The sequence below is a fragment of the Bos indicus x Bos taurus genome, chromosome 11 (assembly GCF_003369695.1).
Source record: "Bos indicus x Bos taurus breed Angus x Brahman F1 hybrid chromosome 11, Bos_hybrid_MaternalHap_v2.0, whole genome shotgun sequence".
NCBI lineage: Eukaryota > Metazoa > Chordata > Mammalia > Artiodactyla > Bovidae > Bos > Bos indicus x Bos taurus.
In genome coordinates, this window is record NC_040086.1 from 43606665 (window position 1) to 43634170 (window position 27506).

At 38.0% G+C, this 27506-nt stretch overlaps 1 protein-coding gene across 9 annotated transcripts in view; it reads left to right on the forward strand.

Moving 5' to 3' along the window:
• The window catches only part of GCFC2 (GC-rich sequence DNA-binding factor 2), an 81220-nt gene that overhangs the window by 3196 nt on the left and 50518 nt on the right, over positions 1 to 27506 (forward strand). For 8 of the 9 annotated variants that reach the window (XR_003513368.1, XR_003513366.1, XR_003513367.1 and 5 more), the window contains exons 2-4: positions 2154 to 2279; positions 19409 to 19630; positions 21106 to 21203. Coding sequence is in view for 5 of the 9 variants with exons in the window: in XM_027555393.1 (XP_027411194.1) it covers positions 2154 to 2279; positions 19409 to 19630; positions 21106 to 21203 (446 nt within the window). In the remaining 4 variants the exon portion in view is untranslated. Of the gene's footprint in view, positions 1 to 2153; positions 2280 to 19408; positions 19631 to 21105; positions 21204 to 26162; positions 26202 to 27506 lie in introns of those variants that run through there. The other variant, XM_027555395.1, reaches the window with a different exon arrangement.

The following is a 27506-nucleotide window of genomic DNA, read 5'->3' on the forward strand; positions in this document are numbered from 1 at the left end:
GGAAGAGATCAGTATTATATATGATTTTAGTGAAGAGGGGTTGTGCAGTCAAAAACACATTTTATCAGAAGCTTGCTGCCAGTCATGAGGAGCGAATGTCACCATTAATGATTTTAGTACTTTTCTAGATGTGAGGGGATGCAAGAACTGGGCTCATAAAATCTCCTGAAAATACCTGTCTGAAGGCCTGTTCTGCCAGTTTTTCGAAAGCACAGAGTGCCTCATTCCTGATCTCTACCCTGAACTCCTTTCAGGATGTGTTGAAGATCGGTGACTATAGCAGTTTGTGATTTAATCCTTGTATAGGAAGCAAGTGCCAATTTCTATGTGATACGTGGAAGCTGAAACCATATCATTTTGTTATGCTCGATTAGATTAAAATCCATCCATGTGTTTTGCACTCTAAGTGAATCTTTTACCTATTCATGATTGATAGCATCTTCGTTCCCTAAGAGGACTTCCTGGTGGCTCAGACGGTAAAGCGTCTTGCTTACATTGTGGGAGACCTGGGTTCGATCCCTGGGTTGGGAAGATCCTCTGGAGAAGGAAATGGCAACCCACTCCAGTACTCTTGCCTGGAAAATCCCATGGACAGAGGAGCATGGTGGGCTACAGAGCATGGGGTTGCAAAGAGTCGGGCACGACTGAGCAACTTCACTTTCACTTTCATTCCCTAAGCAGGGTTCAAACCTGCACTCCCTTCATTTGAAGGCTCAGTCTTAGCCACTGGGCTGCCAGGGAAATCCTTAAGGAGCATTTTTAAGATAGAGTAGTTATTTATGCAACTTAAATCTTAAGGTTATTCACAAATATTACAAAATAATTGTGAACCAACAAGTCCTTTTTTGTCAATAATACCATGAATTCCTTAACGTTTTGCTCATTCAGTCCTGATAACACTTCTATGAGATGTTCTTTCTTAATCAGATCAGATCAGATCAGATCAGTTGCTCAGTCGTGTCCGACTCTTTGCGACCCCATGAATCACAGCACGCCAGGCCTCCCTGTCCATCACCAACTCCCAGAGTTCACCCAGACTCACGTCCATCAAGTCAGTGATGCCATCCAGCCATCCATCCTCTGTCGTCCCCTTCTCCTCCTGCTCCCAATCCCTCCCAGCATCAGAGTCTTTTCCAATGAGTCAACTGTTCATATGAGGTGGCCAAAGAACTGGAGTTTCAGCTTTAGCATCATTCCCTCCAAAGAAATCCCAGGGCTGATCTCCTTCAGAATGGACTGGTTGGATCTCCTTGCAGTCCAAGGGACTCTCAAGAGTCTTCTCCAACACCACAGTTCAAAAGCATCAATTCTTTGGCGCTCAGCCTTCTTCACAGTCCAACTCTCACATCCATACATGACCACAGGAAAAACCATAGCCTTGACTAGATGAACCTTTGTTGGCAAAGTAATGTCTCTGCTTTTGAATATGCTATCTAGGTTGGTCATAACTTTCCTTCCAAGGAGTAAGCATCTTTCTTAATACTATCTTTGTTTATTGATTAATTGACTGTGTCCTTTCCAGAATCACACAGTGGAAATAGATCCATGATTTAGTTTGAGACTGCAGTGCCCATTATAGTACTTCTTACCACCAGCCTAAATTCAAGAGTTGGATTTCTCCATTTAGTAACTTTGTGATACTGGACATGTTATTTAGCCCTTCCAGTCCCTAGTGTCCTCATCAGTAATAGTATTTACTTTATTGAATTGTGAGAATTAAATGAAATATATTTTGTAAAACAGACTTCAGTATGCCTAGCACATAGCAAGTATACATTAAGTGTTCTTTATCTACTTATTTACTACCACTGTTCATCTTTTCTCTTTTAAATATTCCTTCATTTTTTTGTCATTTACTTTTTTCTCTTTTTGTTTTTTCCCTTATCTCTTTTTGTTGCATTCTTTAATAGTGTGTATTTCATGTTATTTCACTAGTTAAGTAGATAATGCAAATAGGATATATTGTTGCATATTTATTAGGCTGTTGATTTCAGAAAGAAAGGAAGTTAAAGAAAGGTCTGCATATCTGCTTTAAATATGTGGAGTAAAATTAAAACACCGTATTTTACATATGCTATGTGTTGTGTAGAATCTCAGTTATTGATTCCAACATCCTGACTCTTTCTTGTTATATTCAAAAAATGTCCTGTTAGAATCCAGAATGGTTGATCTTTCAGCCGACGAAGAGGATGGAGAACACCATTCTTCAGAAAGTAAAGATGATCAGAGTTCATCTCCCAACAGCTCTAGGACTCTGGAGGATGAGTTTTCATCAGTAGGTCAGTAATTTTTGTAATTTTGGTTAAGAATTTTGTTTCTAATATTAGTATTTTTCTATACCAGTGGTTCTTGTTTTTGATAAAACGCTAGTGAAGTATGGGGCAAGTAAGTTATTACTAATGATTGTCAAGGGACCAAAATTGGCTGTCATTTTCATTACGTAACATGCCCAAGGTCAGATGGGCTTATAAGAGGCAACACTAGGATTCCAACCTAGGGAGTCTACTGCAGAGCCTATATCCTTTCTTTTGTTGTTTTGTTTCGGATTTATTTACTTATTTTATTTTATAATAGCAGTTGCTTATTATGTCCCACAATTTTGTGGGTCAAGAATTTGGGCAGAGCTTAACAGACTAACTGTGTTCCATATGGCACTAGCTGAGCAGTTTGGGGCTAGAGAAGGGATCTTGCCTTATACATCTCAGGTTCAGCATAATGTTTACCTGAGCATAGTTAATAATCTATAAATGCTGAAAAAATTAATGATAGAGAGCTGAGTTCCACTCCTCGCCCTGCTTTTAAATAGCTGAGTTAGTCTAAAAGGATATTGAACTACTCTGGGCCCTGGCTGCCTCAGAGCCTGAATTTTTAACCATTGTGCTCTACTGAGTGATTCATGCCATCTTTCAGTGTCTGAAAGATGGTAAGAATTTGTCTATGAGGATGTTTCAGGTACAGGATGCAGCATTATATAAAAACCTAGGGAAGATAACCAGAGTAATGTGCAGAGAGCTAAAAAGTAGTTGTTGGGCTGAAAATGCTTGGTTAAGGTTTAAGAAAGAAGACGAAAGTTAGATACCGATTGAAGTCAGATAATCCAGGGTTTTGAGGAAACTACTGAAAACTTTATGCAAATAGATGACATGACCATTTTTGTGTCTTAGAAAGATAATTCCATTCAAGGGTTGGCAAATTACCACCTGTTTGCCAAATCTGGCCCACTATCTGCTTTTGTGAATAAAGTTTTATTAAAGCCATGCTCATTTAATTGTGTATAGTCTGTGGCTGCTTTTGCACTGCAATGGCAGAGCTGAGAAGTCATTATGGAGACTTTATGACCCAAAAAGCCAGAAATATTTCCTTGGCCTACTCTAATTCAAGGTTCTTAACTTCTCTTGTGCTGTGGACTCTCTTCAGTCTCATAAAGCCTAAGACCCCTTCTGAGCAAAACAAAATGTATAGCTTTATAAAGAAAACAAATTAATTTGAAATATAATTTTTAATATATATTTTTAAAGATTTATAATATAGTAGCAAGTGCTTTATTAACATATGAAATAACAAGAACCAGAAGTTCTTGTAATTTTTTTTCTTAAACAAGTTCATTAAGCTACAGAAGTACTTAGTGATGAAGCCAGTATTAAGAATTGAAGTCTAGTAAACAAGTAAAGTTTTGTCCAGACTCTAGATATGGTGCTGTCCAGTAAAACTTTCTATGAAGGTCCTGGTTCTTCACCATCCAGTACATTATCCACTAGCTACACATGGCTGTAAAGTTCTTGGAATGTGGCTAGTGTGACTAAGGAACTGGATTTTTAGTTTGCTTAAATAGTCACATGTGGCTGGTGGTTACTGTATTTAACATGCTGCTATAGAAAATGGCAGATTAGACAGGGTAAGGCAGTACTTGTAAAGTGTTGGTAGCACTGGGAGCCTAAGGAGAGAAGGCAGAAGTTGGAAATGTATTGGATAATTTTTGATTATTGTAGTCCTAAGGTCATACCTGTATAGATAGAGTGCCTGATGAACTATGGAATGAGGTTCGTGACATTGTACAGGAGACAGGGATCAAGACCATCCCCGTGGAAAAGAAATGCAAAAAAGCAAAATGACTGTCTGGGGAGGCCTTACAAATAGCCGTGAAAAGAAGAGAAGCTAAAAGCAAAGGAGAAAAGGAAAGATATAAGCATCTGAATGCAGAGTTCCAAAGAATAGCAAGAAGAGATAAGAAAGCCTTCCTCAGCGATCAATGCAAAGAAATAGAGGAAAACAACAGAATGGGAAAGACTAGAGATCTCTTCAAGAAAATTAGAGATACCAAGGGAACATTTCATGCAAAGATGGGCTCGATAAAGGACAGAAATGGTATGGACCTAACAGAAGCAGAAGATATTAAGAAGAGACGGCAAGAATACACAGAAGAACTGTACAAAACAGATCTTCACGATCCAGATAATCACGATGGTGTGATCACTGACCTAGAGCCAGACATCCTGGAATGTGAAGTCAAGTGGGCCTTAGAAAGCATCACTATGAACAAAGCTAGTGGAGGTGATGGAATTCCAGTTGAGCTATTTCACATCCTGAAAGATGATGCCGTGAAAGTGCTGCCCTCAATATGCCAGCAAATTTGGAAAATGTAGCAGTGGCCACAGGACTGGAAAAGGTCAGTTTTCATTCCAATCCCAAAGAAAGGCAATGCCAAAGAATGCTCAAACTACCGCACAATTGTACTCATCTCACATGCTAGTAAAGTAATGCTCAAAATTCTCCAAGCCAGGCTTCAGCAATATGTGAACCGTGAACTTCCAGATGTTCAAGCTGGTTTTAGAAAAGGCAGAGGAACCAGAGATCAAATTGCCAACATCCGCTGGATCATGGAAAAAGCAAGAGAGTTCCAGAAAAACATCTATTTCTGCTTTATTGACTATGCCAAAGCCTTTAACTATGTGGATCACAATAAAATTGGAAAATTCTGAAAGAGATGGGAATACCAGACCACCTGATCTGCCTCTTGAGAAATTTGTATGCAGGTCAGGAAGCAACAGTTAGAACTGGACATGGAACAACAGACTGGTTCCAAATAGGAAAAGGAGTACGTCAAGGGCTGTATATTGTCACCCTGCTTATTTAACTTATATGCAGAGTACATCATGAGAAATGCTGGACTGGAAGAAGCACAAGCTGGAATCAAGATTGCCAGGAGAAATATCAATAACCTCAGATATGCAGATGACATTACCCTTATGGCAGAAAGTGAAGAGGAACTCTAAAGCCTCCTGATGAAAGTGAAAGAAGAGAGTGAAAAAGTTGGCTTAAAGCTCAACATTCAGAAAACGAAGATCATGGCATCTCGTCCCATCACTTCATGGGAAATAGATGGGGAAACAGTGGAAACAGACTTTATTTTTTTGGGCTCCAAAATCACTGCAGATGGTGACTGCAGCCATGAAATTAAAAGACTCGTAGTCCTTGGAAGGAAAGTTATGACCAACCTAGATAGCATATTCAAAAGCAGAGACATTACTTTGCCAACAAAGGTCCATCTAGTCAAGGCTATGGTTTTTCCAGTGGTCCTGTATGGATGTGAGAGTTGGACTGTGAAGAAGGCTGAGCGCCGAAGAATTGATGCTTTTGAACTGTGGTGTTGGAGAAGACTCTTGAGAGTCCCTTGGACTGCAAGGAGATCCAACCAGTCCATTCTGAAGGAGATCAGCCCTGGGATTTCTTTGGAGGGAATGATGCTAAAGCTAAAACTCCAGTCCTTTGGCCACCTCATGCGAAGAGTTGACTCATTGGAAAAGACTCTGATGCTGGGAGGGATTGGGGGCAGGAGGAGAAGGGGATGACAGAGGATGAGATGGCTGGATGGCATCACTGACTCGATGGACGTGAGTCTCAGTGAACTCTGGGAGTTGGTGATGGACAGGGAGGCCTGGCCTGCTGTGATTCATGGAGTCGCAAAGAGTCAGACACGACTGAGCGACTGAACTGAACTGAACTGAGTCCTAGGGTGTTATTGCAAGATGAAAACTTGCCTTGTAAGGAACATTTTATTTTTTCTTTCATTCTGGAGAGGAAAGAAGAAGAAATGAGATAAGTTTAAGGAAGTATATATAAGATACAGTGTGTTTATTTTTGTTGTTGTTGTTGTTCAGATGATACATCTGTTAGAATGATCCAGTACTGGAATGTCTGCTTTGAGATATTCATTGTTGCAGAGACTGCTTACCAATGGGGCATAGTATTAATCTCTATTTTTTTAAATTGAAGTATAGTTGACTTACGGTATTAGTTTCAGGTGTACAGCAAACTGAGTTATATATATATTTTTCAGATTATTTTTGCATTATAGGTTATTTTAAGATATTGCATATAGTTCCCTGTGCTGTACAGTAAGTTTTTATTGCTTATCTATTTTATATATAGTAGTTTGTTCAATCTCATACTCCTAATTTATTTCTCCCTGACACCCTTCCCCTTCTGATGAACCTAAGTTTTTTTCCTACATCTGTGAGTCTTTTTTTTTGTTTTGTTCTTGCCTCCTTTGTCAAGATTAATTGACAGTAGGTGTGTGGTTTTATTTCTGGGCTCTACTGTAGCTCTGTAGTATTATCTGAAGTCTGGGAGAGTTGTGCTTCCAGCTTTCTTCTTTATCCTCAGGATTGCTTTGGCAGTTCTTTTGTGGTTCCTTATAAATTTTAGGATTATTTGTTCTAGTTCTATGAAAAACAGTCATTGGTAATTTGATAGAGATTGCATCAAATTTGAAGATTGCCCTGGATAATATCACCATTTTAATAATATTAATTCTTCCAATTCAAGAGCATGAGATATCTTTCCCTTTCTTTGAATCATCTTTCCTTTGTCAATGTTTTCTAGTTCTTAGCATTTAGGTCTTTTGCCTCCTTAGTTAGGTTTTTTCCTAGGATTTTTTTAATATGATTTTAAATGGGTTTGTTTACTTTCTCCCTCTGATATTTCATTGTTAGAGTAAAAAAAATACAACAGATTTATGTGTATTAATCTTGTAGCCTGACTATCTTACTGAATTTATTTATTCTGATGGTTTTTATGTAGAATGTGTGGGGTTTTCCATATAGAGTATCATGTCATCTATGCAAAATGATAACTTCATCTCTTCAATTCCAATTTGGATATGTTTCATTTCTTTTTCTTGTCTGATTACTGTGACTAGGACTGCCAAAACTATGTTGAGTAGAAATGGTGAGCTATTTGTCTTTCTCTGCGTAACTTACTCCACTTAGTATGATAATCTCCAGATCCATCCATACTGCTTGCTATAAATGGCATTATTTCTTTGTTTTAATAAATCTCACAAATATCATATGATATTGCTTATATGCAGAACTAAAAAGTGATTCAAATGAGCTACTTACAAAACAGAAACAGACTCTCAAACTCAGAGAATGAGCTTGTGGATTCAGGGGGGAAGGGTGAGGGGGGTAGGTATAGATTGAAAGTTTGGGACTGATGTATATACACTGCTGTATTTAAAATAGATAATCGAGAACCTACTGAATAGCACAGGGAACTCTGCTCGATACTCTGTAATAACCTAAATGGGAAAATAATTTGAAAAAGAATAGCTACATATATATGTATAACTGAATCACCTCACTGTATATCTGAAACTAACAACATTGTTAATGAACTGTACTCCTATGTGAAAGTGTTAGTAGCTCTGTCATATCCAACTCTTTGTGACTCCATGAACTGTAGCCCACCAGGCTCATCTGTCCATGGGATTCTCCAGGCAAGAACACTGGAGTGCATTGCCATTCCCTTCTCCAGGGGGTCTTCCTGACCCAGGGATGGAACCCAGGTCTCCCGCCTTGCAGGCAGATTCTACACCATCTGAGCCACCAGGGAAGCCCATACTCCTATATAAAATAATAAATAAATACATAAGAAGCACAATTCTTAGGTTTCATTCCTTGAAGAAAAACCAAGTATACATAGCACTGTTGTATAAATTATTACATTTCTTCAAATATGAACAGGATTAAATCTTATGATTATTTTATGAGATGTTTTTCTCCTTTGGGGCTTCCCAGGTGGCGCTAGTGGTAAAGACTTCACCTACCAGTGCCGGAGATGTAAGATACACAGGTTCGATTCCTGGGTTGGGGAGATCCCCTGGAGAAGGAAATGGCACTCCACTGTAGTTTTCTTGCTGGGAGACTCTCATGGACAGAGGAGCCTGCCAAGTTATAGTCCATAGGTCACAAGGACTCAGACATGACTAAGCATTTGAGCAAGAACTATAGAACATATAGTCGTAGTCACCACCTTCAGCAGTGGTTTTACGTTGCTTACTAGAGGTAAGATGATAGAATGTAAAAGCTTGGTCTTTGGAGTCAGGCAAGTACACAGAGCACTGTTGTGTAGAATTATTACATTTCTTTAAATATAAGCAGGATTAAATCTTTTGTGATTATTTTATGAGATGGTAATATGTTTTTCTTCTTTGACCCAAGTTCTTCACAATGTATTAGAATAAATTCCGGATGTGTACTGACTAAGAAAAAAAAAGATGATAAGAATGGACATCCTTTTCTTATTCAGAACTTAGTGAAAAGACATTCTTTTCATCGTTGAGTATATTGTAGACTATGGGTTTGTCATAAATAGATTTTATTATATTGAGATACATTCCCTCCATACACACTTTGGTGAGAGTTTTTTATCATGAAAGGATACTGAAGTTTGTTGAATGCTTTTTTTGCATCTTTTGAGATAATCATGTGATTTTTTACTTTCCTTTTGCCAGTGTTGTGTATGACACTAATTTATTTGCAGATATTGAACTATCCTTGTCACTCTAGGATGAATCTAACCTGATCGTGGTGTATAATCTTTTTTATGTATTGTTGGGTTTGATTTGCTAATATTTTGCTGAGGACTTTTGTATCTATATTTATCAAAGATGTTGCACTGTAATTTTCTTTTTTTTTGGTTGTGTCTTTGTCTGGTTTTGGTATCAGGGTGATGGTGGCCTTCATAGAATGAATTTGGGAGTGTTCCCTTCTCTTCAGTCTTTAAGAAGAGTTTGAGAAGGATAAGTTTAAGTTCCTCATTGTATGTTTGGTACAATTTCCTAATAAAGCTGTCAGGTCCTGGGTTTTTGTTTATATGGAGTTTTTTTTTTTCTTTTAATTACTGATTGTGTTTCACTTCTAGTGATTGGTCTGTTCAGAATATCTATATCTTTTTTATTCAGTTTTGGCAGGCTGTAATGTTTTAGAAACTTGTTCATTCCTTCTTGGTTGTTGAATTTGTTGGCATATTGTTCCTAGTATTCTGTTATGATCTTTTGTATTTCTGCCGTATCAGTGTTATTTCTCCTCTTTCATTTCTTATTTTGTTGATTTGGTTCCTCTCTGTTCTTGGTGAACCTGGCTAGAGGTTTGTCAATTTTGTTTATCTTTTCAAAAAGGCCACCTCTTGGTTTTTATTGATCTTTTTATTGTTCTTTTGATTTCTGTTTTATCTATATCCTCTCTAATCTTTCTTATTTCCTTTTTTCTGCTGATTTTGTTGTTTAGTCTCTAAGTCATGTCCGACTCTTTGTGACTCTGTGGACTGTAGCCCACCAGGCTCCTGTCTATCCGTGGGATTCTCCAGGCAAGAACACTGGAGTGGGTTGCCATTTCCTTCTCCATCTGCTGACTTTGGGTTTTGTTTTTTCTTTTTCTAATTTTTTTAGGTGTTAGGTTAGGTTGTTTATTTGAGATTTTTCTTGTTTCTTGAGGGAAGATGACATCACTATGAACGCCCTGCCCCCACTCCCCCAGAACTACTTTTTCTGTATCCCATCAATTTCATGTGGTTGTGTTTTCATTGTCATTTGTTTCGAGGTATTTCTGACTTTTAGTTCATTGTTGACCCATGGGATTTTTAGTAGCATGTAGTTTAGTCTGCATGTGTTTGATCATTTCCCATTTTTTCTTTCTCTGGTTGATTTCTACTTTTTTTCCCTAGAGATTTTTTTGATGTGAATTCTTTTCTTTTAGTTCACCTGTCACCTTACTGGATTGTCCACTGATGTCAGTGGGGTATTAAAGTCTCTTACTGTTATGTGTTCCTGTCAGTTTGTAACTTTACATCTGTCATTAGGTTGGCAGAAAAGTAACTGGTTTTTACACTGTTGAACTTGGCCATTTGATATTGGAATACATTCTGAAATAAATGTGGTTATGTTACACACCATTTTATTGCACATTTCTTGCTTTGTGTTTTTTTTGCTAATGATTTACTGCTTGCTGTTTATTTTATATTTATTTTAGACTATAGAAATGATGCTTATAGACAAAAAGCAAATTTGAGTGATTTTTTTAAACAAGTTCAAAATGGGTCATAAAGCAACTTGTGAAATCAGTAGTGCATTTGGCTGAGGAACTGCTAACAAACATACAGTGCAGTGGTGGTTCAAGAAGTTTTGCGAAGGAGACAAGAGCCTTTAAGATCAGGAGTGTAGTCCCCAGCCATTAGAAGTTGACAACGACCAATTGACAGCAATCATCGAAGCTGATCCTTGTAACAGCTACACAGGAAGTTGCAGAAGAACTCAGTGTCGACCATTCTATAGTCGTTTGGCATTTGAAGCAAATTGGAAAGGTGAAAAAGCTCGATAAGTGGGTGCCTCGTTTTGAAGTGTCATTTTCTCTTATTCTGCATAACAACAGCAAACCATTTCTCAGACTGTGATGTGCAACATAAAGTGGATTTTATAAAAAAAAAAAAAACTGGTAGTGACCAGCTCAGTGGGTTGGACTGAGAAGAAGCTCCAGAGCACTTCCCAAAGTCAAACTTGCATCAAAAAAAGGTCATGGTCATTGTTTGGTGGTCTGCTCTCCGTTTGACCACTCTGGCTTTCTGAGTCCCAGCGAAACCATTACATCTGAGAAGTATGCTCAGCAAATTGTAAGCTGAACTAAAAAGCTGCAGTGCCTGCAGCTGACATTGGTCAACAGAATGGGCCCAGTTCTTCTCCATGAAAACTCCTGACTACAATGCATAATCGATACTTCAAAAGTTGAACAAATTGGGCTACAAAATTTTGCCTCATCTGCCATATTGATCTGACCTCTCACCAACTGACTACCACTTCTTCAAGCATCTCAACAACTTTTTGCAGGAAAAATGCTTCCACACCCAGCAGGAGGCAGAAAATGCTTTCCCAGAGCTTACTGAATCCCAAAGCATGGATTTCTATACTACAGGAATAAATAAACGTATTTCTGATTGGCAAAAATGTGTTGACTGAGACAGGTGCCTATTTTGTTTAATAAAGATATGTTTGAGCCTAGTTATAATGATTTAAAATTCATGATCCAAAACTGCTCAGTTAACTTTTGTACCAACCTAATAGTATTTGCTTTATATGTTTAGGTGATCCTAGATAGGGTGTATATATGTTAATGAGTGTAAATCCTCTTCTAGTATTGATTTCTTTATAATTACACAGTGCCCTTTGTCTTTCTTTATAGCCTTTATTTTAAAGTCTGTTTTGTCTGATATGAGTATTGCTACTACCACTTTCTCATCATTTGCATATCTTTTTCCATCTCCTCATTTTCTATCTGTGTGTGTTCTGCACGCTGAAGTGAGTCTCTGACAGATAGTGTATTTTAGGTTCTTGTTTTTTTATGCAGCCTGCCACTCTTTATTTGGAGCATTTAGTCCATTGACTTTGAAAGTAAAATTACTGGTAGTATGTATTTGTTGCCATCTTAAACCTTGTTTTCCAGTTGTTTTTGTACTTGTTTTCTGTTTCTTCTTTTTGTTTTTCCTTTTGTGGTGTGATGTTTTCTTTTGTATTTTGCTTGAGTTCCTTCCTTTTTTAGTTTTTATGAATCTATTCTGTGTTTTTAATTTGTGATTACTGTGGGGTTCAAATATTGATATGTTGACCCATAACTATATCAACTTGCTTTAAAGTGATAGGCATACAAGTCAAATATGTTGTAAAAAATTTACATTTTTATAGTTCCTTCCCCCACATTTAAAATTTTGATCTCATATTTTACATCTTCATGCTTATTCTTTTGCTGTTCATTGTAGTTATAATTGCTTTTACAAGAATATTTTTTAATCTATGAAGTACATAGATTATTTAAGTGATCTTCAATCCTCTTATGGAGAAGGCAATGGCAACCCACTCTTGCCTGGACAATCCATGGATGGAGGAGCCTGGTAGGCTGCAGTCCACGGGGTTGCTGAGAGTTGGCCGCGACTGAGCGACTTTACTTTCACTTTTCACTTTCACGATTGGAGAAGGAAATGGCAATCCACTCCAGTGTTCTTGCCTGGCGAATCCCAGGGACTGGGGAGCCTGGTGGGCTGCCGTCTCTGGGGTCGCACAGAGTCGGATACGACTGAAGCGACCTAGCAGCAGCAGCAATCCTCTTATGTATTTGGCATCCCATTGTGATTTTCCCTTTCCTATAGATTCTTGTTTCTCTCTTATTTAGAGACATTTCAATATTTCTTTTAGGGTAGGTTTAGTAATACTGAATTCTTATAGTTTTTACTTGTCTGAGAAATTCTTTATCTTCTATTCTAAATGATAATCTTGCCAGATAGGGTATTCAGGAGCTTCTCTGGTGGCTCAGATGATACAGAAGCCACCCCTTCCATGTGTACATTAACAATGGGCTATGTGATTCAGCCAGGACTACAGCCCAGACCCTCAAGACTGTCTCCACAGAAGTAACTGGTGTTCTCTCCCATGTTCTATTTGCACTTAGCGTATTTGTATTTGTGGCCCTACTTGGTGCGTGCTTCTGATTGGGAAGTAAGGTGAGGCTTGGGAAGAACAGTGGGGGAGCAGCCATCAGCAACTAGTTCCTTTTCACCCTTACTGTTAGCAAGTCAGCATGCCTGCACTCAAATAAAGTCTAGGCTTCTCCAGCCCCTCTCTCTGTCCCAACAGATTTCTCAGCTGGCAGGGGTACTCCCCAGACAAGAGTCTGACAGTGTGGACCTTCTCTCTTATATGTCTCTCCCAAGAACATGGGTCTTGTCATAATGCCCCCTTTTCTTCCTCTCCTACCCAGTTACAGGGAGATCTTTCTTGCAGCTTTGGTTGTGTAGATTTTCTAGTTTCCAGTTGGTTTTCTGTGAGAATTGTTCCACTTGTAGATGTGTATTTGATGTGTTTGTGGGGAGAGATGAGCTCCTACTCTGCCATCTTGATCACCCTCCTAACCACTACTTTTTAGGTCAGATGATATATATGAAAATTATTTATGAGTTATAAATCTGTAAAAATATGTTTTTATTATTATAAAGCAATATACTAACATTATTAATTCATCTTATGTCTGAACAGCATCTGCTATGTGGGAACCCTTGAGCTAGGTGTTAGTTATAGACAGGACAGGATGGAAGAGTCTTCCTTGAGCTTTTATTTCTTTATTGTAGCTTGAGAGAGGATTAGCTTTATGTAACACTAGTTTTCTGACTATTTAGTCCACTGCTTGTGATTTATTGATTAAACCCCATCAAGTCACCGGTAGGTGAAAGTGTTAGTCACTCAGTCGTGTTTACCTCTTTGCAATTCCATGGACTGTAACCTGCCAGGCTTCTCTGTCCATGGGGTTCTCCAGGCAAGAATACTGGAGTGGGTTGCCATTTTCTTCTCCAAGGGAATCTTCCTAACCCAGGGATCAAACCCTGGTCTCCTGCATTGCATGCAGATTCTTTACCATCGGAGCCACCGGGGGAGAGACTGATAGGTGAATCACTTCCAGTTCAAGTGTTTTTGTTTCTGTATTCATGCACTTGAACCTAAGTGTATCATCATAACCCTGGTTCAGTTCAGTTCAGTCACTCAGTCATGTCTGACTCTTTGAGACCACATGAACCGCAGCACGCCGGGCCTCCCTGTTCATCACCAACTCCCAGAGTTTACCCAAACTCATGTCCATTGAGTCAGTGATGCCATTCAACTATCTCATCCTCTGTCGTCCCCTTTTCCTCCTGCCTTCAATCTATCCCAACATCAGAGTCTTTTCAAATGAGTCAGCTCTTCGCATAAGATGGCCAAAATATTGGAGTTTCAGCTTCAACATCAGTTCTTCCAATGAACACCCAGGACTGATTTCCTTTAGGATGGACTGGTTGGATCTCCTTGCAGTCCAAGGAACTCTCAAGAGTCTTCTCCAATACCACAATTCAAAAACATCGGTTCTTTTGCGCTCAGCTTTCTTTATAGTCCAACTCTCACATCCATACATGACCACTGGAAAAACCATAGCCTTGACTGGGTGGACCTTTGTTGACAAAGTAATGTCTCTGCTTTTTATATGCTGTCTAGGTAACTCCTTTCCTTCCAAGGAGTAAGCATCTTTTAATTTCATGGCTGCAGTCACCATCTGCAGTGATTTTGGAGCCCCCCAAAATAAAGTCAGCCACTGTTTCCACTGTTTCCCAATCTATTTGCCATGAAATGATGGGACTGGATGCCATGATCTTAGTTTTCTTAATGTTGAGCTTTAAGCCAACTTTTTCACTCTCCTCTTTCACTTTCATCAAGAGGCTCTTTAGTTCCTCTTCACTTTCTGCCATAAGGGTGGTGTCATTTGCATATCTGAGGTTATTGATATTTTTCCCGGCAGTCTTGATTCCAGCTTGTGCTTCCTCCAGCCCAGCGTTTCTCATGATATACTCTGCATATAAGTTAAATGAGCAGGGTGACAATATACAGCCTTGACATACTCCTTTTCCTATTTGGAACCAGTCTGTTGTTCCATGTCCAGTTCTAACTGTTGCTTCCTGACCTGCATATAGGTTTCTCAAGAGGCAGGTCAGGTGGTCTGGTATTCCCATCTGTTTCAAAATTTTCCACAGTTTATTGTGATCCACACAGTCAAAGGCTTTGGCATAGTCAATAAAACAGAAATAGATATTTTTCTGAGACTCTGTTGCTTTTTCAGTGATCCAGCAAATGTGGGCAATTTGGTCTCTGGTTCCTCTGCCTTTTCTAAAACCAGCTTGAACATCTGGAAGTTCACAGTTCACGTATTGCTGAAGCCTGGTAGCACATTAAAATTCCCTGGGAACTCTAAAGATTGGGGCAGTTTGAAGGCAGGAGGAGAAGGGGATGACAGAGGATGAGATGATTGGATGGCATCACTGACTTGATGAACATGAGTTTGAGCAAGCTCCAGGAGTTGCTGATGGACAGGGAAGCCTGACGTGCTGCAGTTCATGTTGCAAAGAGTCTGGTCACAAAGAGTCGGACACAACTGAGTGACTGAACTGAGGGAGCTGTAAAACATACTGTTGCTCAACTTTGCCTCAGATCAACTGAATTTAGATCCCATATTTTTGATGGGAGCCTAGTTATCAGATTATCAACCTTTCCAGGTGGTTCTAATGTGTAGCCAACGTCAGGAAATGCTAACATTATCCTGAGTGTTTTGAGAAGTTGAAGAGACACCTGCATCATTTTCCTGGTACTATTTTACAAAAAATTCTAGTCAAGTAAGTCACTTGATTTGCTTCTCCTTGTTTTTAATGAGCATGTTGGTTTCTAGTGTTCACCACTGACTGCTTCATAATTAAACAACCACTTCATGATCTTCTTAGTTCTGGTGTCAAGTATATTCTGTAATTTCTAAGAACTGTTTCTCTGTTTTAAAAATTAGAGTGTTTTTCATCATGACCAAGTGGGTTTTATTCCAGGGATGCCAGGATTCTTCAATATTCACAAATCAATCAATGTGTTATACCATATTAACAGATTGAAAGATAAAAACCATATGATTATGTCAATAGATGGAGAAAAAGCCTTTGACAAAATTCAGTATCCATTTATGATGAAAACTCTCCAGAAAGCAGGTATAGAAGGAACATGCCTCAATATAATAAAAGCCATATACAACAAACCCACAGCAAACATTATCCTCAATGGTGAAAAGTTGAAAGTATTTCCTGTAAAATCAGGAACAAGACAATGGTGCCCACTCTCATCACTACTATTTGACATAGTTTTGGAAGGCCTAGTCACAGCAATCAGAAGAAAAAGAAATAAAAGGAATCCAGATTGGAAAAGAAGTGAAACTCTCACTGTTTGCAGATGACATGATCCTCTACATAGAAAACCCTAAAGATGCCACCAGAAAATTACTAGAACTAATCAATGAATATAGTAATGTTGAAGGATATAAAATTAATACACAGAAATCCCTCGCATTCCTATACACCAACAATGAAAAATCAGGAAGAGAAATTGAAGAAACAATCCCATTCACCATTGCATTGAAAAGAATAAAATACTTAGGAATAAATTTACCTACAGAAACAAAACACCTGTATATAGAAAACTATAAAACACTGATGAAAGAAATCAAAGATTACACAGATAGATTGAAAAACATACCATGTTCATGGATTGGAAGAATCAATATAGTGAAAATGAGTATACTACCCAAAGCAATCTATAGATTCAATGCAATCTCATCAAACTACCAATGGTATTTTTCACAGAACTAGAACAAATAATCTCACAATGTATGGAAACACAAAAAACCTTGAATAGCCAAAGCAATCTTGAGAAGGAAGAATGAAACTGGAGCAATCAACCTCCCTGACTTCAGACTATACCACAAAGCTACAGTCATCAAGAGAGTATGGACTGGCACAAAGAAAAAAATATAGATCAGTGGAACAAAATAGAAAGCCCAGATATAAATCCACGCACTTATGGACACCTTGTCTTTGATGAAGGAGGCAAAAATATACAATGGAGAAAAGATAGTCTCTTCAATACGTGGTGCTGGGAAAACTGGTCAACCACTTGTAGAAGAATGAAACTAGAATACTTTCTAACACCATACACAAAAATAAACTCAAAATGGATTAAAGATCTAAATTTAAGACCAGAAACTATAAAACTCGTAGAGGAAAACATAGACAAAACACTCTGACATAAATCACAGCAAGATCCTCTATGACCCACCTCCCAGAGTAATGGAAATAAAAACAAAAATAAATGGGACTAATTAAACTTAAAAGCTTTTGCACAATGAAGGAAACTATAAGCAAGTTGAAAAGATAGCCTTCAGAATGGGAGAAAATAATAGCAAATGAAACAACTGACAAAGAATTCATCTCCAAAATACATAAGCAGCTCATGCAGCTCAATACCAGAAAAACAAGCAACCCAATCAAAAAAGTGAGCAAAAGAACTAAACAGACTTTTCACCAAAGAAGACATCAGTTCAGTTCAATCACTCAGTCATGTCCAATGCTTTGCGACCCCATGGACCGTAGCACGCCAAGCTTCCCTGTCCATCACCAACTCCTGGAGCTTGCTCAGATTCATGTCCAGTGAGTTGGTGATGCCATCCAACCATCTCATCCTCTGTCATCCCCTTCTTCTCCTGCCTTCAATCTTTCCCAGCCTCGGGGTCTTTTTCCATTAGTCACTTCTTTGCATCACATGCCCAAAGTATTGGAGCTTCAGCATCAGTCCTTCCAATGTATATTCAGCACTGATTTCCTTTAGGATTGACTCATTTGATCTCCTTGTAGTTCAAGGACTCTACAGATGGCAGGTAAACATATGAAAAGATGTTCAACATCACTCATTATTAGAGAAATGCAAATCAAAACCACAATGAGGTGTCATCTCATGCCTTTCAGAATGGCTGTCATCAAAAAGTTTACAAACAATAAATGCTGGAGAGGGTGTGGAGAAAAGGGAACTCTCTTACACTGTTGGTGGGAATGCAAACTCATATAGCCACTATGGAGAACAGTGTGAAGATTCCTTAAAAACCTGGGAATAGAACTGCCATACAACCTAGCAGTCCCATTGCTGGGCATACACACCAAGGAAACCAGAATTTAAAGAGACACATTGTACCCCAATGTTCATTGCAGCACTATTACTGCGATGAACTAGGACATTAACTAGCACAATAACTAGGACATGGAAGCAACCTAGATGTCGATTGGCAAATGAATGGATAAGTAAGTTGTGGTACAATGGAATATTTCTCAGCTATAAAAAGGAACACATTTGAGTCAATTCTAATGAGGTGGATGAAACCGGAGCCTGTTATACAAAATGAAGTAAGTCAGAAGGAGAAACACAAATACTGTATATCAGCACATATGTATGGAATTTGGGATGACAGTTAATGACAATCCTATATTCAAGGCAGCAAAAAAGACACAGATATAAAGAAGAGACTTTTAGACTAAGTGGGAGAAGGCGAGGGTGGGATGATTTGAGAGAATGATATTGAAACATGTATATTATCCTATGTAAAACAGATGACCACTGCAAGTTCAATGCATGAAACAGAGTACCCAAAGCCAGTACTCTGGGAGAACCCAGAGGGATAAGGCAAGGGGCTTCTGGATGGGGGGGACACATGTATACCCATGGCTGATTCATGTTGATGTATGGCGAAAACCATCACAGTGTTGTAAAGCAGTTATCCTCCAATTAAAATAATTTATTAAAAAATAGAATATTTCTATATCTCCAGTTATACGATCCTTTTATTTCTCAAAGAATTTGGACTAATTTGTGAGAAAAGTTAGAAAATTTTACTCAGTGACTTGGTATTCCTGTTAATATTTTGAAGTATTAGAAATGATTATTTCCCTTTCCATTTTGTTTACCTTAGGAAACCATTTGTTTCCTGAGTGTAGAGATAACTTAGCTCATGCATGAAGAAACTTGTTTTGAGTTGAAAGAGTCGATATCAATAAAGTTTGTAATGAATAAAATAAAAAGTAAAATAAGGTTTTATTAAAAGATGTCCTTTAAATATTTTAATCCTGGTAAATAACCTGATTATTTTTTTTATACTTTTTCACTTATATTTGTTTATGTGAGGATTACCGCAGGCCCTTGAGCCTGATCTGAGTGTGTACTGGGTTTCAGTCTCTCACTCCCTGTGTGCCTGGATGCCCAGTGTCTAGGGGCAGGTCACAGTAGGCTGTCCCTTGTACTTTATGTCAGACGGCTCTCCCACCCGTCATTCTGCTCTCCACACTCCACGAGTAACTCCATGCTCAGTCCTCTCCACATCCCTACCTGGGTAATCTCAGAATTTCTGGAAAGGAGAAGTAGCTAGCCCTCAACAAAAAGTCAGCAACAACATGTGATGAATAAGAAACATAAAAGATTAATTGGAGTTGTTTCAGTTTATTTTCTGATGCTTCGAGATTTGCTTCATTTCTTTATGTTATATTTAACCTCTGCCGAAATATCTTCCATTATTGATGCAGATTTTGAATCTTTTAGTTATATCAAAATAATGAAAAAATTGGAAAAATGGTGCTTTTTTCCTTTAATTATGAGGAATATTTCTTTCTTTTGGTATTTTGTTTTCAATGTCCTCCTCTTTGTTCCTTTCAGTAAATATCCCTGATGCAGCTGTTATGCAAGCAACCTACAGAAAATGCAAATTGGCCAGGGCCCAAGAAGACTATATTTCTTTGGATGTAAAACATACCTTCACCAACTCTGGTATGAAGAAAAACAGTGAAGATTCTGAAAGTGAGCCTGATGATTTTAAAGATATAATGCCATTTACCCCAAAGCCTCAAACACTTAGACAAAGAATGGCTGAAGAAACAAGTACGTATTTAATTTATTTATAGTATTTGAATATTAAGGCATTTTTAAGTAGAATATATTATGGTAAGTATATCCATAAAAACATAATGTAGCTTCTCCTATTCTAAAATGTTTTATACCAATATCACTGACATCATGGCTTCTAAAATATTTTACATGTCTGTATCAAAATATTATCAAAGGGTGCAATAATGCTTACTGTTATCTGATCTCCACTTGATCATTCTTGACAGATTAAAAAATTTGTAGAGTTTTTGATAAAATATTTTTGATATTGAAGATTTCCATTGTCACCTTTATAAGATTTTTTAACATGGAAGCATCTATAGGGATTTTAGGTGTCATATATTAAAATCTTCCCTGCTCTAGTAAAAAGTTTTCCTCAACCAACAATCATTAGGTCTCAAAGAATATTTTCACATTTTTCATTTATTAAGAGGAATATTTTACCAGATTTTTGTCACTTCAGATAATACCATTTCTGAATGGTATTTTGGTTCCTATTAACCCAGAAATTATTTTTGATACATATTTAGATTCTCAGGCATAACTGAGAATCTCTGATGTTGGAGAAGACTCTTGAGAATCCCTTGGACTGCAAGGAGATACAACCAGTCCATTCTAAAGGAGGTCAGTCCTAGGTGTTCTTTGGAAGGAATGATGCTAAAGCTGAAACTCCAGTACTTTGGCCACCTCATGCAAAGAGTTGACTCATTGGAAAAGACTCTGATGCTGGGAGGGATTGAGGGCAGGAGGAGAAGGGGACAACAGAGGATGAGATGGCTGGATGGCATCACCGACTCGATGGATGTGAGTTTGAGTGAATTCCGGGAGTTGGTGATGGACAGGGAGGCCTGGCGTGCTGCAATTCATGGGGTCGCAGAGTCAGACACGACTGAGCAACTGAACTGAACTGAACTGATGAAACCAAGTGTTTCATTTTTTCCCAAGCTTTTTCATAAGTGAGACCACCGTGTTTTCAGTGAGACAGTGTGATGATAAGTGCAGATTTTGAAGTCAAATTACTCGAATCAAGGCCTGGTTTCAACACAGTCCTTTGATATAGGACTATGTTATATAACCTCCTGCTATCTAAATTTCTTTGTTTATAGAGAGAGGATACTGATAGTGCCTTCCTCCCAGAATTAGGTATTGGGAAGAAGAATTTAACACATAAAAAGTACTGCTAAGCCACTTATAAGCTCCTGAATTGCTGATTGCTGCTCCTATTAGAATGGCTCAGACAGTAAGGAATCTGCCTACAATCCAATCCAGGGTTTGATCCCTGGGTTGGAAGATCCCCTGGAAAAGGGAACCCACTCCAGTATTCTTGCTTGGAGAATTCCATGGACAGAGGAGCCTGGCAGGTTACAGTCCATGGTGTTGCAAAGAGTTGACACAACTGCAACTTTTCACTTTACTTTAATTAGAATGGAAAAATATGGAATATTTATACTTCAACTTTTTTTTTCTAGCAACTAGAAATGAAGAAACAAGTGATGATAGTCAAGATGAAAAAACTCAAGATATTTGGGAGCAGCAGCAGATGAGGAAAGCTGTTAAAATCACAAAGGTAGTAATTTTTTATACCATATGTATTAGTTTCGTTCCATATGTATTTGTGGTAACAAATTACCACAAACTTGATGGCTTAAAACAACGTTTATTCTCTCTCAGTTGTTGAGGCTAGAAGGCTCAGTTCAAGGTATTGGTAGGACTGTGCTCCTTTTGAAGCCCCTGGGGAAGAATTCTTTTTTCCCCCTTTTTCTTTTTTTTTCTTTTTTAAATTGAAGTAGAATTGACATACAGTATTTTGTTAGTTTCAGGTGTACAAAACAGTGATTGACTTTTAAATACATGATGAATAAATCACCATGATAAGTCTAGTAGCCATCTTTCACCATGCAAAATTATTACAGCGTAATTGACTATGTTCCTTAAGCTGTATATTACATCAGGGATCCCCAGCCTCTGGGCCATGAACTAATACTAATACCTTCTATCAGATCAGTGGCAGCATTAAATTAGGAATAAAGTGCACAACAAATGTAATATGCTTGAATCATCCTGAAACTATCCCCCACACTCCTGATCTGTGGAAAAATTGTTTTCCACAACATCTATGGTGCCAAAAAGATTGGGGAACACTGTGTTACATCCCTGTGACTTATTTATTTTATAACTGGAAGTTTGAACCTCTTAATCCACTTCACTTATTTCCCCCTCCCCTTGGGCAACCACCAGGGTGTTCTTTGTATCTATCAGTTGTCTGTTTTGTTTTGTTTATTACATTCCACATATAAGTGAGATCCAAGAGATTGTCTTTGTCTTGTTACACTTAGCATAATACCTTGTATGTCCATCCATGTTGTGACAAATGGCATGATGTCATTCTTTTCTATGGCTGAATAATATTCCATTGTGTGTACACACCCACACCCACACACACACACACACACATGTATATATGAGACTTATCCAGTGGCTCATTGGGTAAAGAATCTACCTGCAGTGCAGGAGACACAGTAGATGTGGGTTTGATCCATGGGTCAGGAAGATCCCCTGGAGAAGGAAATGGCAACCCACTCCAGTATTTCCTGCATGAGAAGAAATCCCATGGACAGAATAGGCTGGTGGGCTAGAGTCCAGAGGGTCGCAAAGAGTCGGACACAACTGAACCACAAAGTGCGTGCATGTGCGCACACACGCACATACACACACACCACATATTCTTTATCTATTTGCATGTCAGTGGACACTTACGTTGCTTCCTTATCTTGGCAACTGTGAATAATGCTTCAGTGAGCATAGGGTTGCATAGAACTTTTCACATTAATGTTTTTATTTTCTTCAGGTAATTACCTAGAGTGAAATTGCTGGATGATATGGTAGTTCTTTTTTTTCACACGTTGAGGAATCTCCGTGGTGTTTTCCCTGGTTGCTGTACCGATGTACGTCCCATGAACAATGCACAAGGGATCCCTTTTTTCTACACCCTTGCCAACACTTCCTTGTTATGTACGTGGCTATGTCAGGTGTTAGTTGTGGCATGCCCGGACTTTTCTCTAGTCATGGTGTGCAGGCTCCAGAGCACGCAGGCTCATTAGTTGTGGCACACAGGCTTAGTTTCCCTGCAGTGTGTGGGATCTTAGTTCCCCAACCAGGGATCATACCCACTTCCCTTGTATTGGAAGGCAGCCTCTTAATCATTGGACCACCAGGGAAGTCCCATTTGTTGTCTTTTTGATAATAACTGTTTTAATAGGTGTGAAGTGTCTTATTGTGGTATCGATTTGCATTTCCTTGATGAGAAGTGATGTTCAGTATCTTTTCATGTGTCTCTTGGCCATTTTAACTCTTCATTGAAGAAATATCTTTTCCAATCCTCTGTGGATTTTTTGATCAGGTTTTTTTTTTTTATTGAGGTGTATGAGTTCTTAATATAATTTGGATATTAACTATTTTTTAAATATATCATATGCAGATATCTCCTCGCATTCAATAGGGTGCCTTTTTGTTGATGATTTCCTTTACTACCCAAAATGTTTTTAGTTTGTAGTTCCATTTGTTTATCTTTGCTTTTATTGCCCTTGCCCGAGAAGACATAGCCAAAAAAATATTGCCGAGATTGATGTCAAAGAGCATATCATTTATGTTTTCTTCTAGGAGTTTTATGGTTTCAGAAATGATTTTTGTAAGTAGTGTAAGAAGGTGGTCCAATTTCATTCTTTTGCAAAAATGTAGCTGTCCAGTTTTCCTAGCACCATTTTATTGAAGAGGCTGTCTTTTTTCCTGGAGAAGGAAATGGATACCCACTCCAGTATTCTTGCCTGGGAAATCCCATGGAGAGATGAGCCTGGTGGGCTACACTTCATGGAGTCACAAGAGCTGGGAACAACTTAGCGACTAAACCACCACCACTGTCTTTTCCTCACTGTATGTTCTTGCCTTCTTTGTTATAGATTAACTGACCATATGAGCATGTGTTTACTCCTGTGCTATCTGTTCTGTTCCATTGATTTATGTGTCTCTTTTTGTTCCAGTAATATGTTGTTTTGATTACTGTAGTTTGAAATCTGGGAGCTTGATATCTCTAGCTTTGTTCTTCCTCAAGATTTCTTTGGCTATTTCAAGGTCTTCTGTGGTTTCATATAAATGTTAGGATTATTTGTTCTTATTCCATGAAAAATTTCATTGGTATTTTGGTGTGCGTGATCAGTCGCTTTAGTCATGTCTGAATCTTTGCAACCCTATGGACTGTAGCCCACCAGGCTCCTCTGTCCATGGGAGTCTCCAGGCAAGAATACCAGAGTGGGTTGCCATGCCCTGCTCCAGGGATCGAACCCATGTCCTATGTCTCCTGCATTAAAAGTAGATTCTTTACCCACTGGAAAGTCTGGCATTTTGTTAGGGATTGCCTCGAATCTCTCAGTGGAGAATTCGTTCTTGCTTTGTCTAAATTCTATTAGCTCCAGGTATTCCTTGCTTTGTGACCACATAATTTCTGTCTCCACCTCCTTTACATGGCTTTCTCTGTGCCTCTGCTTAATGTGTCTCTTATAAGGATATGTGTCATCAGATTTAGGGCCTGCTTGGATAATCCAAGGTGATCTCATCTTGATATTCTTCACTTAATTACAACCCCAGAGACTCTCATTTCCAAACACAGTTATATTCAGAGGTTCCAGGGGTTAGGACATAGACCTAACTTTGGGAGGCCATCATTCAGCCCACTATACCATGTACATCATGTTCTTTTCCCACTAGATTATAAATGCTTTCCATATATTATAAGCCCCTTGAGGCAACTATATCTTTTTTACTTTTAATTTTACAGTTATAAGTATGTTAGATGCCTAAATGTGACATTCAGACACATAAATAGGGTTAAAACAAAACTAACAACAGAAAGCATTACACTTGGGGTCAAATGTCCTGGATTTGGGTTCTGACTTTACCACTAAAATACACTCTCCATGAAGTCAAGAATTATTAACTATTTTTTTCAGTATTATATCCCATAGTGCCTAATATGGTGAGAGCTCAATAAATATTTGTATACTCTGAGAAAATTATTTCATTTTTCTAAATCTGTTTTCTCAACAACAAAATGGGAATGATAAAGTGGGAATGATAGTGTTACCTATCTGAGCAGGTGGCTATAAGGCTCAAAATTATAATTATTTTAATTAAAAAAATTTTTTAATTATTAAAAACTTTATTTTTAATCTTTTGAGTAGGAGTGCTTTGAAATTTGGTTTGCTCTTTTAAGCAAGAAAATATTTTACAATCTTCATGTTATTAACACTAAAAAGCTAAGTAAAAGTAAGCTTTCAGTTGTAATTTAGAAGTCTCTGAGCCATTCTGTTTTCCAGTTATTTGCAGTCTGAATTATTTTTTTCACTACTACTAATAAGAACAGAAATATTTGCTTGGTTTTTTCTTCCTTTTTTTTCCCTTTCTTTTGATCAGAGATGTTTTTGGTTGTTTTTCTTTCTTTGTAATGTGAAATATACTGTGTTACAACATGTATTACCTAGGAATGCATTCTTTTGCAAGTAACAGAAAACCCAAATAATGGTGGCTTAAAATGAAAAGCTTTACCTACAAACCCACCAGCAGACTTCTATTTGCTATCCTTTCACTCACCTGGAGTTAGATGGCAACTTCTATCATGAAAAAACAAATATTTGGTTTGTTGCTGTTCTTAATTTACTTTATTGAAGTATATCTTATTTATAATATTGTAATTTCTACTGTATAGCAAAGTGACTCAGTATATATGTATATACATATATACATTCTTTTTTCATATTATTTTCCATTATGATTTATCACAGGATATTGAATATAGTTCCCTGGGCTATAGATTAGGACCTTCTTGATTATCTATTCTATACATAAGTTTCATCTGAATCTGATATTTCAAAAGTCCCAATCCGTCCCTTCCCCACCTCCCCTGCCTTGGCAAGCACAAGTATGTTCTTTATATCTGTGAGTCTGTTTCTGTTTCATAGGTAAAACTTCATTTGTGTCAAATTTTAGACCCAGCATTTAAGTGATATCATATGGTATTTGTCTTTCTCTTTCTGACTTCCTTCACTTTGTATGATAATCTCTAGGTCCATTCATGTTGCTGCAAATGACATTATTTCGTTCTTTTTTATGGCTGAGTAGTAGTCTGTTGTATTAATATATATGTACCATTTCATCTTTATCCACTTATCTGTCAGTGGACATTAAGGTTGTTTCCATGTCTTGGCTATTGTAAATAGTGTTGTGGTCAATGTTGGGGTGCGTGTATCTTTTTGAATTATATTTATCTTTGGATATATGCCCAGGAGTAGGATTGCAAGATCATATAGCAGCTTTAGTTTTTGTTTTTTGAGGAACCTCCATATACTACTGACCATAGTAGCTGTACTAATTTACATTCCCAAGAACAGTGTACATTCTCTACACCCTCTCCTGCATTTGTTATGTGTATACTTTTTAATGATGGCTGTTCTGACTGGTGGTCATGTACATGTAGTCATGTACAGATTTGAGAGTTGGACCATAAAGAAGGCTGAGCACCAAAGAATTGATGTTTTCGAATTGTGGTGCTGGAGAAGACTCGTGAGTGTCCCTTGGACTACAAAGAGCTCAAACCAGTCAATCCTAAAGGACATCAATCCTGAATATTCAATAGAAGGACTGATGCTGAATCTCAAGCTCCATTTCTTGGGCTCCCTGATGTGAAGAGCTGACTCATTGGAAAGGACCATGATGTTGGAAAAGATTGAAGGCAAAAGGAGAAGGGGGCGGCAGAGGGTAAGATGGTTAGATACTATCACTGACTCGATGGACATGAATTTGAGCAAGCTCTGGCAGAGGAGGCTGGCATGCTGCAGTCCATGGGGTTACAAAGAGTCTGCTAGTGACTGAAGAACAACATGCTGACTGGTGTGAGGCAGTACCTCATTGTAGTTTTGATTTGTATTCTTACAATGGTTAGCAGTGTTGAGCATTTTTTCATGTGCCTCTTGGCTGTGTGTCTTTTAGAAAAATGTCTATGTAGATCTTCTACCCATCTTTTGATTGGGTTGTTTTTGTTGTTATTGTTACTGAGTTGTATGAGCTGTTTGTAGATTTTGGAATCTCCCTGTCAGTTGGATCATTGGCAAATATTGGGTTGTTCAAAAACTTTGTTCTGGTTTTTTCATGTTTGGCGAACCCAATATTTTCTTCCACACCATAGGCTGTCTTCATTTTGTTTATGGTTTCCTTTGTTGTACAAAAGCTTATAAGCTTGATTGGGTGCTACTTATTTATTTTTGCTTCTATTTCTAATTTGCTTTGACGTAAGAAAATATCTGTACAATTTATGTCAGAGAATGTTTTGCCTATGTTCTCTTCTAAGAGTTTTCTGATATCATGTCTTACATTTAAGTCTCTAAAGCATTTTGAATTTATTTTTTGTGTATGGAGTAAGGGTATGTTCTTACTTTGTTAAATTACATGTGGCTGTCCAACTTTTCCAACACCACTTGCTGAAGAAATTCTTTTCTCCATTGTTGCATTCTTGCCTCCTTTGTCGAAGACCAGTTGGCCATAGTTGTGTGGATTTCTTAGTTATTTTACATTGATCCACATGTCTCTTTTTGTGCCAGTATCACACTGTTTTAATTGCTATAGTTTTATAGGATTGTCTGAAGTTTGGGAGTGTCATGCCTATAGCTTTGCTTGTTTTCCTCAGAATTGCTTTGGCAATTCTGTGGTTTCATATGGATTATTTGTTCTAGTTTTGTGAAAAATGTTATAGGTAATTTGATAGGGATCACATTAAATCTATAGATTGCTTTGAGTAGTATGGACATTTTAGCAATGTTAATTC